The sequence below is a fragment of the Hyperolius riggenbachi genome, chromosome 8 (assembly GCF_040937935.1).
Source record: "Hyperolius riggenbachi isolate aHypRig1 chromosome 8, aHypRig1.pri, whole genome shotgun sequence".
Classification (NCBI taxonomy): domain Eukaryota; kingdom Metazoa; phylum Chordata; class Amphibia; order Anura; family Hyperoliidae; genus Hyperolius; species Hyperolius riggenbachi.
This window is the reverse complement of record NC_090653.1, coordinates 160,240,084-160,255,811: the sequence shown is the minus strand read 5'-3', so window position 1 is coordinate 160,255,811 and position 15,728 is coordinate 160,240,084. Positions and strand designations below refer to the sequence as shown.

The 15,728-nt window shown below is 49.3% G+C and overlaps 1 protein-coding gene across 4 annotated transcripts in view; it reads right to left on the bottom strand.

Moving 5' to 3' along the window:
• Positions 1–11,228: 11,228 nt before the first annotated feature.
• The window catches only part of TEX11 (testis expressed 11), a 239,213-nt gene continuing 234,713 nt past the window's right edge, over positions 11,229–15,728 (bottom strand). For 3 of the 4 annotated variants that reach the window (XM_068247619.1, XM_068247620.1, XM_068247621.1), the window contains 2 exons: positions 12,308–12,472; positions 11,229–11,798 (listed from right to left, as the gene is read on the bottom strand). In XM_068247619.1, coding sequence (XP_068103720.1) covers positions 11,730–11,798; positions 12,308–12,472 — 234 coding nt within the window. In that variant the 3' untranslated portion in view covers positions 11,229–11,729. Of the gene's footprint in view, positions 11,799–12,307; positions 12,473–15,728 lie in introns of those variants that run through there. The other variant, XM_068247622.1, reaches the window with a different exon arrangement.

Below are 15,728 nucleotides of genomic sequence, written 5' to 3'. Positions count from 1 at the left end.
AAGTAAGATGAAAGCGAATTTTATATCCATTTTCAAAGGTGGATCCGTTTATTACATGCCGACACTCCGAGCAGCAAAGGCAGGGAAAGCTCCCCGCCCGTGTCGGACCCAAAAATGTTTCAGGGCCCTTGGAAGTGGAAAAAGTGTCAGCCCTGACAAGGTGTGTACCCACTGTTTCATTTCTCCTATAGGCTGGTACGGGAGGAAGGGAAAATTCGGGTATTTCTGGATAGGCACTGGCCAGAATGTGCCAATGGCGCCTCACGCTGGCCAGTACCTTACCTGACATCCCATGGAACTGACAGACAAAGGGGAGGCGTGGAGTAACACTGCCCTTGATTTTGGGGGTACAATCTGAAACATAATTTAATTCTTGTTCTAGCAATGAACTGGGGTATCCCCGCTCCGAGAGCTTCTCACACATCAGCTGTGTCGCCCGTTGAGCCTGTGTCTCGTCCGAGACTATCCTGTTGACTCATCAACTGGCTCCTGGCAACCGAGCGAAATACAGCTGGTGGGTGGAAGCTCTCGAAGCGGAGAAGTTGGTTCCGGTCAGTGGGTTTACGGTATAAATCAGACGAGAGGGACCGGCCCTGACGTCTGATAGTGGTGTCAAGAAAATTGATTTCGCTTTTGTCCCGGACAATTTCAAACCCAATATTAGGGTGACAATTATTAAGCTCCTCATGAAAGCACATGAGGGATCCAATGTCGCCCCGCCAGATCGCAAATATGTCGTCTATGTAACGCCACCAGACCAAGCACTGTCTGGCGAACGCTGCATTGGTATAGACTTATTTCATCTCAAAATCGTGCATGAATGCACCTGCAAAGGACGGAGCGACATTGGATCCCATCGCTGTGCCCCGTTGTTGTAGGAAGAAATCCTCCTTAAATCTAAAATAATTATTGTCAAGGACAAAGTGAAACAATGTCTCAATGAAGACCATTTCATTAGCACTGTACTCATCACTTTCTCCAATCAACTTTAGACATGCTCTGATGCCTTCCTCTTGTGGAATGGATGTGTACAGGGAGGATACATCCCAACTCACTAACCAGATACTCTCAGTATCTTCAAACTCAAGTTGTGAAACCCTGTTCAAAAAATCTGAGGTATCACGTAAATATGACCGTGTACATCTGACCAATGGGGCTAATATCCTATCCAATAATGTGGCTGATGGGGTAAAAATTGACCCTATACCAGCCACAATTGGACGTCCAGGTGGTACAAGAGGATTCTTGTGGACCTTTGGCAGGGTATATAGGACTGGAGTAACAGGATGATGTACCATTAGATAGTCACTTAAATCTTTTGATAATACACGTTTTTGAACAGCCTCATCCAATATACATCTCAACATGGTTTTAAGACGGGGGGCGGGGTCACCTGGTAATTTCTTGTATACACGAATATCATTCAACTGAGAATAAATCTCTTGTTCATAATTCAGTGTGTCCATTATTACCAGGGCCCCGCCTTTGTCAGCAGGCTTAACAACAATGTCTTTGCGATTGCTCAGATCGCTGAGTGCCTTACGTTCACCAATGGTCAAGTTATGGCTGCTATAGTCCCTACAAGGAGTTTGAAGCAAATGTTGAGAGATTGTATTGCACGACATAGGAGCTCTGTCAGAAGTCCTACGTCTGACTTACCAGTGGCTCGCCATTTTCGTGAGATTGGTCATAAAGACACAGATTTAAAATTCCAGGTTATCGATCACATCCCGAAACTGAGGAGGGACGGTGATCGGATACTGCCTTTAAAAAGACGTGAAGTTCATTGGATTGATAGGTTGGGATGTCTTTATCCTGGAGGTCTCAATCGTGATTTTGATCTGCATTTGTTTTTGTAATATTTACAGGAACTGTACGTGATGGAAATTGGATCTGACTGAATACTTATATGATGTTCTGCACTCAGATAAGTGCATTTATGGACTTACAATACTATATATTGTACTCATCAATATGTTTTGTTGACTTCCTGGTTGGGAGAACATGTGATTTCAGGGATGTTTACCTCCTGGATGGAGGATCATGTGACTTTATTGATGTCATTTCCTTTGTGGGCATGTATAAAAGTTGTCATGTGATTTGACCATATCAGCATTGACAAAGGTTGTGGATCAACCGAAACGTTTGCTGTGAAACTTTTGTTTGAGCTCAATAAATTAGAGCTGTGTGCTGCAACCCCTTGGAGTTTTTGTTTATACTTTCCGGGATCTGGGCACCCCTGGTTGCGTGCACCCTCTCCATCTTGGAGCAAAGTTGTGGAAGCTGCTGACCTCCCATTGGACTATATATATATATATATATATATATATATATTATATTTTTTTTGGGGGGGGGGGGGGAGGGGGAGCACCGCTGCAGCCAGCAGTTATTGTCTTCTTACAGTTTGCAAGCGCTCCCCCGCCGCCACCATCCACAGTGGTTTCGTCTGGTCTGGTCTGACTCTCATCGCACTCAGCTGCTTGCCGGGCTGAGTGATGAGCCAGCCAGAGCCACTTGCACGTACAGGGAGGGGGGGTGTGGCTTGACAGAGGCAGAGCACTGAGCACTGAGCAGGCTATGAGGTAAATTGGCCTCCTATGCTCCGCCCCCCCTCCATTTGAATGGACTAGCTGAGCCTGGGAAAAGTCTCTCCTCCTCCTCCTCTCTCGGCACCATTTTAGATCACACAGGAGGACACAGCACAAGGAGGTCGGGTCGGGACTCGGGAGACAGACATGTGAAGCAGTGTTCAAACAGCCCTTCGGGAATAGCCCCGCTGATCTCCCTAAACAAAGATGGCGGAAGCGTCACTTCCGCATCTTTGGGCGCATGCGCGAGCGGACGCAAGACGCACACGCCTAACCACTGCAACCCAAAGTGAGGTCTGGCCCCTAGCTGAACACCACACAGGCGCACGACGTCATATGACGCGACGCCTTTGATCCGTTAGTAAATAACGGGCGCATCCTTATTACATAAAGACGGAAGGCCTCTTCCAATTGGATAATGAGCACTAATTTACGCATTAACCAGACTATATCAGAAGCAGTAAAAACGACAGCAAGGCACAGAGGCGCTAAGCTGACTGAAGCTGCTTACAAGGTAAGACCCTTTATTCTCCTGGTCCTATTAATTACTCACTTCACTGAACCTTACACATACCTTTACCTTCTTAATGTGAACATTCGATTATCGTTAGTCTTTCATTCCCACCAGCGCTACGCTGCCAACCTGTTAATTAGAACAACCTTCTATTCCACTAAGCACCTGTCATAGACTAACATTGATATTTCGCCTGCTGAACTGCACTTTATTTTAAAGTTTAAGAGAAAAGTTACATGCTGGTTTTCCGTGTGTACATGTGCACATGTGCATATTTATATATGAGTATATGTGTATATGTGGACACTGGACAGCAAAAATGAATTGATTATAGAAATATTGTGTACATAACAGAACTGTTGTATGAACATATTGTAACAGAATGTTTTGGTGGCCTTGTCTCCTTCTGTCCTAGAGTGTTTGATTGCTCCTTTTTATAGCCTGATGAAGTGGGTGGAACCCACGAAACGCGTTGCAAAATATTGGAGTACATAAATAAACCTTTTTATTTGTCATAAACTCGACATTTCCTTGTGTCTGCATCAGGGAGGTAAGTCCACCTATTGCCTCCCTGTTTTTAAACATTTTATCCAATTTTATCCTTCTGGCGCCTCTGTAACATTGATTACTAGACATGTGAAGCAGCTGCTGCAGCCCAGCCCGCTAGTTCTCTCAGCTACTAGTCCACTGGCAGCATGCCCACTCGCCCAGCTACGCTACCTAGCGCTCCACTCGCCCAGACAGACAGGTACCCAGCCAGCCCCCTCACCCAGCCCAGGCAGCCACCACCAGCTACCCCAGCCCAGGGTCACAGGCAGCAGGCCCCAGCCGCCCAGGCAGCAGCCAGCAGGCCACCACCAGCTGCCAGCCCAGGGTCACAGGCAGCAGGTCACCACCAGCTACCCCAGCCCAGGGTCACAGGCAGCAGGCCCCAGCCGCCCAGGCAGCAGGTCACCACCAGCTACCCCAGCCCAGGGTCACAGGCAGCAGGCCCCAGCCGCCCAGGCAGCAGGTCACCACCAGCTACCCCAGCCCAGGGTCATAGGCAGCAGGCCCCAGGCAGCAGCCAGCAGGCCACCACCAGCTGCCCCAGCCCAGGGTCACAGGAAGCAGGCCACCAGGTCACCACCAGCTGTCCCAGCCCAGGGTCACAGGCAGCAGGCCCCAGCCGCCCAGGCAGTAGCCAGCAGGCCACCACCAGCTGCCCCAGCCTAGGGTCACAGGCAGCAGACCCCAGCCGCCCAGGCAGCAACCAGCAGGCCACCACCAGCTACCCCAGCCCAGGGTCACAGGCAGCAGGCCCCAGCCACCCAGGCAGCAGCCAGCAGGCCACCACCAGCTACCCCAGCCCAGGGTCTCAGGCAGCAGGCCACCAGCTGCCCCAGCCCAGGGTCACAGGCAGCAGGCCCCAGCCGTCCAGGCAGCAGCCAGCAGGCCACCACCAGCTACCCCAGCCCAGGGTCACAGGCAGCAGGCCCCAGCCACCCAGGCAGCAGGTCACCACCAGCTGCCCCAGCCACCCAGGCAGCAGGTCACCACCAGCTGCCCCAGCCCAGAGTCACAGGCAGCAGGCCCCAGCCGCCCAGGCAGCAGCCAGCAGGCCACCACCAGCTGCCCCAGCCAAGGGTCACAGGCAGCAGGCCACCACCAGCTGCCCCAGCCCAGGGTCACAGGCAGCAGGCCCCAGCCGCCCAGGCAGCAGGTCACCAGGCCACCAACAGCTGCCCCAGCCCAGGGTCACAGGCAGCAGGCCCCAGCCGCCCAGGCAGCAGGCCACCAGGTCACCACCAGCTGCCCCAGCCCAGGGTCACAGGCAGCAGGCCCCAGCCGCCCAGGCAGCAGGTCACAGGCAGCAGGCCCCAGCCGCCCAGGCAGCAGCCAGCAGGCCACCACCAGCTGCCCCAGCCCAGGGTCACAGGCAGCAGGCCCCAGCCGCCAAGGCAGTAGGCCACCAGGTCACCACCAGCTGCCCCAGCCCAGGGTCACAGGCAGCAGGCCCCAGCCGCCCAGGCAGCAGGCCACCAGGTCACCACCAGCTGCCCCATCCCAGGGTCACAGGCAGCAGGCCCCAGCCGCCCAGGCAGCAGCCAGCAGGCCACCACCAGCTACCCCAGCCCAGGGTCACAGGCAGCAGGCCCCAGCCACCCAGGCAGCAGGTCACCACCAGCTGCCCCAGCCCAGGGTCACAGGCAGCAGGCACTAGCCACCCAGGCAGCAGCCAGCAGGCCGCCACCAGCTGCCCCAGCCCAGGGTCACAGGCAGCAGGCCCCAGCCACCCAGGCAGCAGGCCACCAGGTCACCACCAGCTGCCCCAGCCCAGGGTCACAGGCAGCAGGCCCCAGCCGCCCAGGCAGCAGGCCACCAGGTCACCACCAGCTGCCCCAGCCCAGGGTCACAGGCAGCAGGCCCCAGCCGCCCAGGCAGCAGGCCACCAGATCACCACCAGCTGCCCCAGCCCAGGGGCACAGGCAGCAGCCAGCAGGCCACCACCAGCTGCCCCAGCCCAGGGTCACAGGCAGTAGGCCCCAGGCAGCAGCCAGCAGGCCACCACCAGCTGCCCTAGCCCAGGGTCACAGGCAGCAGGCCCCAGCCGCCCAGGCAGCAGGCCACAAGGTCACAGGCAGCAGGCCCCAGCCGCCCACAAGCTGAGCTACCCACCTGCTACCCAGGGTCACAGGCAGCAGGCCCCAGCCGCCCAGGTCACAGAGGCTCCTAGAACTCCGCTCGCTGCCAACCACGTAACTGAGACAGACCCTGAGGCTCAAAGAGCAGCCGGAGTTCTGAGGCTTTGTCCCGCCCCCCTTTTCTTCCTCCCCTGCTCCCCCTACAGCTCCCTGATGCTAAGAGAGACGTCAGGCGTACTCACGCTGGCCTGACGTCTCTGCATCTTCACCATGTGTGGCACCGGTGGGAAATACCAGAGCTGGACAGAGACGAGGAGACAGTGCGAGTGAATGACTGAGCAGCCAGCCATGACAGCAGAGAGAGGAGCTGCAGCCCGAGCCTGTCAGTGACGGCCTCTAGCCTGCCTCACAGACACCCAGAGGGACATAGCTGCCATAGCCAGCCCAGCAGAGTGCACAGAGACAGCCTGCCAGCCAGACACATGACAGAAGGGGAGGAGGTAATGTACAATGCTCTGTTGTGTTCCTTTTGCCCACACTCCTTCTCTCTTGAACACTGTTAGGGCTGGTTCACATGGATGTCTGCGCGGCGTCGCGTTTGATGACGTGCGGCGGCTGCTGCGCAGTCAGGCTTTCAGCAGCTGTCACGTCTGGATGCGGTCGACGTTTTTAGTTCCCTAGGGGGACATTACCCGTTGCGGTTGGCCGCCCCTGGAAACTACATGTAGCTTCCAGGGCGGCTATGAATGCAAGCGAAAATCGAGACCCGAATGCCGCATCCATGTAAACGCGTGTAAAAGCACAGTGCAAACGTTTAACACGACGTTCCGAACGCTTGCGGTAAGCGCTCCGCAAGCGTCCGTCTGAACCAGCCCTAACACTTTCTGTACCTGTCTATCTGCTTACCCTATGTCTCTCTCTCTCTCTGCCCACCCTCTCTAACCCTCCTTCCAACTCTCAACGAAATGCTGCACACTGTATGATTATTTTCTGGTGAAATTTGCACTCATTGCGATTACTCTCTGGTGAAATGTTACACTTATTGCGTTTATTTTCTGGTGAAATTTGCACTCATTACGATTATTCTCTGGTGAAATGTTGCACTCATTGTGTTTATTCTCTGCTGAAATGTTGCACTCATTGCGATTATTATCTGCTGAAATGTTGCACGCATTGCGATTATTCTCTGGTGAAATGTGGCTCTCATTGGGCTTATTCTCTGGTGAAACATTGCTGCTTTACAATTATTTTATGGTGAAATGCTGCCCCATTACGATTATTTGGCACCTATGGGGGGGCCCAGTGATTTCTAGTTATGCCCATGATTACTACCTAAACTGGGGATACCTATAGACCTGGCTATCTATACTGGGGACACCTATAGACTTGGCTACTTTATACTGTACTTATACTAATTACAAAAGTAATGGGACAATTGGCTTCTCAGCTGTTCCATGGCCAGGTGTGTGTTATTCCCTTATTATCACAATTACAATGAACAGATAAAAAGGTCCAGAGTTAATTTCAAGTGTGATATTTGCATTTGGAATCTGTTCTCAAGATGAGATTCAAAGAGCTGTCACTATCAGTGAAGCAAGCCATCATTAGGCTGAAAAAAACAAAAATAAACCCATCAGATGATAGATAGTAAAAACATTAGGCGTGGCCAAAACAACTGTTTGGAACATTCTTAAAAAGAAGGAACGCATCGGTGAGCTCAGCAACACCAAAAGACCCGGAAGACCACAGAAAACAACTGTGGTGGATGGCTGAAGAAACCTTTCCATGGTGAAGAAAACACCCTTCACAATAGTTGGCCAGATCAAGAACACTCTCCAGAAGGTAGGTGTATGTGTGTCAAAGTCAACAATTAAGAGAAGACTTGACTAGAGTGAATACAGTGGGTTCCCCACAAGATTTAAACCACTGGTGAGTCTCAAAAACAGGAAGACCAGATTAGAGTTTACCAAACAAGATCTAAAAAATCGGTTCACAGTTCTAGAACAACATCCCATGGACAGAGAAGAGTATGCATGCAAGTCAGAATTATTAGCATCTGATTGACCATGTCTAGAGTCAGTTATGGCATACATACCACACGTTAGGTATGACCCTTTAGGAGGGGGCCACATTATATTTTATTGTTTTCATTTCTTTTTAAGTATTTATTTTACTAAAAAATATTGCAAACTGTGAACAGATGGGAAAAAACAGACAAACTATGGAATGTGTGAGGATGGTGGCTTTGCACTTTAATTTGTTTGTAATGAGACATTTGATACTCGCAGTCCATAAAGTAAATGCAGTGCACAAAATGTCCACTAGATGGCAGCAAATATATTCTGATGATTTTACCGTATATATTAGCAAACAGGCTTGAATAGGGTTCTATGCAGTGTCTACTTGTTGTAAAAGATTACACAGCACTGTAGGTATTGTTCAGGAACAAATCTCTTCAATTATTTAAATCTAAACAGGTGCATATGCTAAATCTGTAGGCTTTTCTAATATTTTGTAAAAAAAAATAAAAAAAAAAATGTTTCCTTAAGTGTGCAGCAGGCAAAACTATGGACTCAGTACTTTTAGGTAACGGTAACACAACATCCGTATGAGAAGCAAAGTTAAGAACTGAGTGTATAAATAAAAAATGTAAAGACAAGGCAACAAATCCTACAGAATACATTTTTAATACTGTTGGAAACATTTAATATGAACCTGAAATGCTTTAAATTGAAGAAATTATATATACCTGGGGCTTCCTCCAGTCCTCTCCGCCTGAATCCTCCGCAAATTGCCCCAGAAAGTCCTGCGGTCTGCAGCATACTGCACACCTACCCCTGTTGCGCTCCCTCAGGCACAGAACTCTCCTGGCCACAGGAGAGCGAGGGGGGGAGCATGCACGGCTGCACTGCACCTGCACTGACTGGCCTCGACTGGAGGACTAGTTAAAGAGGATCCAGGAGCTGGAAGATCACGGCGAGGGAGATATTGGGTTTGATGATGTCATCAAGCAGGAATACGACACTAGGGGCACTGTGCTGGATGACTTTCAGAGCAGAGTGGGAGCGACGATCGCCATGGGAACCTAGGAGAGATGAGAGCCATTCTTCTTTCCTCAGCTACCTAGTGATCACTACGATCAGCAGCAATTGTAGTGATCACGTGATCAGGAGCCAATCGCCATGGCTCCTGATCAGTGAGGGGAGATGTCAGCTGTCATATGACTGAAACTCTATGTTCGGGTGTGTGCGATCGCGGCAGGACTAAGGTCAGTTACACTTACGTCCTGTCAGCAGCAGACAGTCACAAACAGGACGTAACTGTAACATCCTTGGTCCCAATTGGGTTAAGATACAGGAGCAACATTGCATATTATCACAGACAGTAAGAGATTAAAAAGATTTGATAACTTATTTACCCAGAGAAGCACTACATGGAGTTGGCAGATGGGAAAAGGGCTTCTGGTATAGCACTCAAGACAGGTGATGCAGAAATGTACCTGATAGACAGTAAGGGAAAACAAGTAAGGACAACACTACAGAATGTATTACATATTGCCAAATAGCCACAGGACATTTTCTCTGTTGAGGCGACGTCAAGAAATTGTGCATCTGTTGAATTCCAACAAGATAAGTGTTTTGGTTCATAAGAATGTTATAAAATGTATTATCAAGAAATTCTACAGGCTTTACTACTTGAAAACCTACAAGGGTGATGACGACAGTTACATTTGCTATGATATTCAAATGTGGCATTAAAAATCCTTGGTCATTGTAATTATGATGATATCTGGAAACTACAGAATCTAGTAGATAGAATGAAGATCAAAGGTAAGGTTGATAAGTCCAACCTGAACTGCAAGATTTGTACCCAAAGGAAATTGGTTCAGAATAGAAACAGAGAGCCTGACTCCCGTGCTAAACACCCACTTGAACTAGTACACACAGATTTGCAAGGTCCTTTAGAGCCAGTTGCAAGAATTGTAACACCTGACATTACAGACTAGTAAAAAGGCCCACCCATTAAAAAAAATGGGCGCTAGGCCACGGCCGCTAAACCCCGGCAACGCACATATTATTATTTAGTATTTATATAGCGCCGACATATTACGCAGCGCTGTACAGTGTATATATATATATCTTGTCACTAACTGTCCCTCAAAGGAGCTCACAATCTAATCCCTACCATTGCCATATGTCTATATTATGTAGTGTAAGTACTGTAGTCTAGGGCCAATTTTTAGGGGGAGCCAATTAACTTATCTGTATGCTTTTGGAATGTGGGAGGAAACCGGAGTGCCCGGAGGAAACCCACGCAGACACGGAGAGAACATACAAACTCTTTGCAGATAGTGCCCTGGCTGGGATTCGAACCAGGGACCCAGCGCTGCAAGGCGAGAGAGCTAACCACTACGCCACCGTGCTGCCCATAGCGATGAGTCCTGCTCCCCAGTCTCCCACCACTGTCTGAAGTATATGCACACAGGGAGATGTTGCTTGCTTGGCAGTTGGAAAAAACTGTTATTTCCACAACGCAATGAGGTTCTCAGACAGCAAACTGTCAAGTCTGGACACACACAGGGACAGGACGCAGAGACACAGGGGTTTTATTATATAGGACTAGTAGATCTAAGCCCGTTTAAAAACGGGCTCTAGGTCTGTGTATCTGGGCACGCGTGCCTGCCGCCTGCTGCGTGCGCACCCGGCACACACCCAGCCGCCCGCTCACACGCTGCCCGCTCGGCTCCCTGTCCCCGTCCTCCTGTCTCTGTGAGACTGGGTCCGGGCTGCGCAAATGCGCAGTAGCAAAAAGCACGGACAACGTTACACAGAGACAGGTGTACGCAGGGACATAGGGGTTTTATTATATAGGATGAGGCATGCATCAGGCCCTTTGTGGGTTACCATTAGCCTGTCAGTCTGTGTCAATAATAAAATTGATGTAACGCATTAGGTTTTAGTAATGATAGCAGGTGCAGTGAATTTGAACATCCAATTATGTGCAGGAGAATGAAAAAACAGAGTCTTCAAATTGTGGCTTTCCATATTCTCAGTCATTTGTGAAGTTGAATCCAGAATCTCACAAAACATGTTGGGATCCACAGCACCAGAGCTATACATTTTTATAAATCAGCTTTTATTGGCTCAGGCATAACATGTGCATCAGTGCAATCAATATATTTTCAAACATGTTACATGGTCTATATGACAGAAAAAAAAACTACAGCACCTCTTCATACAATTTAGCACTGTATGTAAACAGAAACTATGATCATACTGTTGAGCCATTTTTATATAAGCAAAGCAGTAAAATAAGTGCAACAAGGAAAAGCATGGAAGTATAAGATGAGAAAAGGGAAGATATAAGAAGAATAGATGAGAGGAAAAGATAAAGATCAGAAAATTGAGAGAAAAGAAGGTAACCAAGGAAAGATAAAAGTAACTTGCCTGAATGTCAACCAGTGTTTCATAAGTGAGACATAAGTACATACCTTAACCAAAAACATGAAGCAACAGGCCAAATTAAGCCACCAGTAGTAGGTGTCATGTAAAACAAACAGGCAAATAATTGTAATAGCATTTACATTAGCTTCTAAAGCACCTCTCTCCAGAGCACAGTTATAAATTCTAACCACAGAAAACAGTTGCTGAACTGGAGTCATAGTGCTTGTTGTGTTGCTTATTCCAAGACTGTATGTACATTTCTATCAGTGTGATGCTGGGAATACACGGCTCAATTCGGAGATGGGTCGATACATAATTTTCGACATGTCTGATCTCGCGCCCGATCGTTTCCGTGCTCGATTCCGCATGGAGGACAATGGAAAAAAATAAGAAAAAACGAATGAAAGATAAGAGAATCACCCGCAGAATCGAGCATGGAAAACGATCGGGTGCGGAATCAAGCAGCAAAATCGATCTGTGTATTCCCAGCATTAAACATAACATGTATCATGGAATGCATATAGCAGTATAATGTTAACAGCAACTGTAGTTTGTGCAGTTACTCTTCACATGGAGCTCCCTTTGCTTTATCCAGCTTGTCCAGGATGTCACTATACAGATCAGCCATCTAAAAGGACAGATATGCCTTAATGTTTTCATAGACTGACATGCAATATACTTTTATGTAACACACTAGTAGACCTAAGCCCGTTTAAAAACGGGCTCTAGGTCAGTGTTGCCACCCGCTGCGCATGCCCACCCACCTCCCGCCGCCGCGCGCCCGCACGCTCACCCATCGCCACGCCCAACCGCTCACCCGCCGCACACCCGGCTGCCCGCTCACACGCCGCCCGCTCGGCTCCTTGGCCCGTCCCTGGCCTCCTGTCTCTGGGTCCGTGCTGCGCACATGCGCAGTAGCAAAAAGCACGGACAACGCTACACAGAGACAGGAGGCACACGCAGGGACACAGGAGTTTTATTATAGAGGATGCCGACATTCACCTTTAGGAAGAGAAGATAAAGTAAAAATCATCTCTCTTGTGTAGAGTGTGGGGCTTCTCAGGTGAAAATAAATCACTATGCAATATTTGTGGGCATCCTAGTATGCCTGCCATGAAACAGTATTACTGTACTCACCTTGCTTTCATAGCTGCTCTTCAAAGATCCCAAGCATCTGAGCAGATGCAGGGCCAGCTCACACCAGCGCTCTGTATCTTTGTACTTCTTCAAAGTGTATAGAAAAATCCCAGTATTCCAGGCCCGGGTCATCAGCCATAGAATTTCCATCTCTGGATAATTCTCCTGAATAGAGACAGGACATAATGAGAATTGTTTCAACAGGACACAATAACAACAATAAAAATCCAACAGAGGTTCTAACCTTTTACTATTCTTTAAAGAGAACCCGAGGTGGTTCATGGGGGCAGATGGGACACAGAGGCATATTCTCTGCCTCATGACACGCCTCTGTGTCCCCCCACCGCCGCTCTCTACCCCCCCCCCCACCGACGCGCTATAGCCCCCGTGAGATTAGCAACAATATTTGTCGCTACCTCAGATATAAATATAGAGGAGAGGGATTCCCTGTTTAAAACACCTGCCAGAGGCGTTCCTGTAGGGTTTCCAGAGCTGCCATTGGGCATTTCTCTCTCTCTCCCTGGCTACGCCCCCTGCCACTCCCCCGCCTCCCTGCACGCTGTGAGAGACACACAGTCTCTCCTTTCAGCGTTGTGACCCAGAGGTCACGAAAGTGAAAGTGGGCCAGTGCAGCCCACGGGAGCGGCGGTTTTTGCAGTTTTTCCACTAAGCCAATTTTTATATTTTTTTTAAATCTATGAGCTCACCTCAGGCTCTCTTTAACCACTTGAGGACCACAGTGTTAAATCCCCCTAGTGACCAGGCCATCTTTTACTTAACCTCCCTGGCGCTACACAGTTTCAGAGGCTGCATCCGCTGGGAGGATTTTATGCAGCAAAATGTGTTTTATATCGGTTAGCTAGCACTTAGCTAGCTAACTATGTCCCCCAAGCCCCGTCGCACCATTTAGCCATCCCCGATCGCTGCCGGCAATGCGTTCCCCTGCGCGATCCCGCGAGAGCCGCAGCTTCCCATTGAGCTTCACTCATCGCTATGACGCCGATCGGAGATGACGTCATCCGCAGTCCTGATCGCCACCATAGCAAGGCCTGGAGCTGATTGGGAGGTGGCGCCATCGCGGGATCCCTGGGGAGTACGTATTACGGCGGTGATCGCAAGGGATCGGGGGGGAGCGGAGGCACTTGGGGAACATAGTTAGCTAGCTAAGTGCTAGCTAACAGATATAAAACACATTTTGCTGCATAAAATCCTCCCGGGGCCATGTGATCCTCTGTGGCAGCTAGCCTGAGCGTAGGCTTATAGGCCACTGCAGCTTTAAGGCTCCCTCCCAGCGGTAGCCTATGAAAGTGATGGGCTGTGATAGGCTATAGCCTTACATTATAAATTCACTAACATTATAAAATTACTAATGAAAAGCTAACATTTGGTGTACATATTATGACGGCACCGCTCAGTTCGGCACAGGGAGAACTGAATGATGGCTTTCCCCACTGTCGCTAAATTCACAGGCGGCGTTAAATACTATTCCCCCTCCGAGTTGTCGCAACTTAGAGGGAGATGTAATTCGGGGTCTGGCAGAGCCCCGAATTACCTCTACACGGTGTGCGCATCATAGCATTGCTGCTATGACAGCGTCCAGGTTCGTTGCTCGGCTCTCAGTGCTGAGCGCCGAAATGAACTAAAACGGTAGATTTGGTTTAGTGGCTTCAAATGATTTCTTGATGAGCCACTGCTTGGCTCGAATACAGGGTGTAAACAAATAGCTAGCGAATAAAGTTCAACTATTACTAAACCTTTGGAGAGTTAAGATAAATATTACCCATCTATAATTTCCACTATATTTACATGCTTGTGTTCCATTAATTTAACATGTACCCCTTTACTAACTGTAATGGTCAATTGCAATGATCCTCGATGACTCCGGACAAAGTACCGTGATCGCTTACTTCCCATTCGCGCTCCGCGTGACGTAGCGAGCAGGAAGAGTCGCCGCTGAATGACAATTGTCAAGGGGACATCGCTGGACCCATTGGGTGATGAGTATGTAGCTTTAGGCTTTACATGTAAAGACTTGTAAGATTTATAACAAGCAAATCAGCTAGGATACAACATTAAATCTTCTGAATAGCTGCCTTGTTACAATAAGAAAACTCCCACTAAATGGAGCTACGTCATGCCGAAAAATGGGTGTGGTCATGAACCAGAATGTGGGTAGAATGTGGGTGTGGTCGTGGGTGGAAACAAGTTTACATGAACTAAGCAATGGTGGGACATTAGATTAGGACAGTGGTGGCGAACCTTTTGGAGGTCGAGTGTCCAAACTGCAAAGTCACTTTACTATCACAAAGTGCCAACAGCAATTTAAACTAAATACAAACGTTTTAACTCATACATGAACATTATGGAAAATTAAGTTGAAAATAAACTGTGAAGATAAACAATTTCATCCATCGTACTCCTGAAAAAAAATATTCATTTTTTTTAGAACCTCCCAGATTCATTTTCTGTTTTAACCACTTGCCGACCGCGCACTCATACCGCGCGTCGGCAAAGTGGCAGCTGCAGGACCAGCGATGCAGTATTGCGTCGCCAGCTGCAGGCTGATTAATCAGAAAGCAGCCGCTCGCGCGAGCGGCTGCTTCCTGTCAATTCACGGCAGGGGGCTCCGTGAATAGCCTGCGGGCCGCCGATCGCGGCTCGCAGGCTAAATGTAAACACAAGCGGAAATAATCCGCTTTGTTTACATTGTACGGCACTGCTGCGCGGCAGCGCCGTAAGGCAGATCGGCGATCCCCGGCCAATCAGCGGCCGGGGATCGGCGCCATGTGACAGGGAACAGCCTGTCACTGGCTGCACAGGACGGATAGCGTCCTATGCAGCCCCGATCACCGGGGATGAGCAGATAGGAGAGGGAGGGGGGAATTTCGCCGCAGAGGGGGGCTTTGAGGTGCCCCCCCCCCGCAACATGCCAGACAGGAGGAGCGATCAGACCCCCCCCAGCACATCATCCCCATAGGGGGGGGAAAAAGGGGGCGATCTGATCGCTCTGTGTGCCAGCTGATCTGTGCTGGGGGCTGCAGAGCCCACCCAGCACAGATCACAAAAAATAACGCTGGTCCTTAAGGGGGGGTAAAGGGTGGGTCCTCAAGTGGTTAAAAAGCGGAAAAAGTAGGTTTAATGCTATTGTCTCATATGATGATGATTCAGCTTTTTCCATAGTCTCGCAGTTAGCAATCATGTGACCCCCAACAAGACAAATTCAGCAATCATGAGGCCCCCCCCCCATCAAGACAAATTCAGCAATCATGAGACCCCCAACATGACCAACTCAGCAATCATGAGGCCCCCAACAAGACAAATTCAGCAATCATGAGGCCCCCAACAAGACAAATTCAGCAATCATGAGGCCCCCAACAAGACAAATTCAGCAATCTTGAGGCCCCCAACAAATCATGAGGCC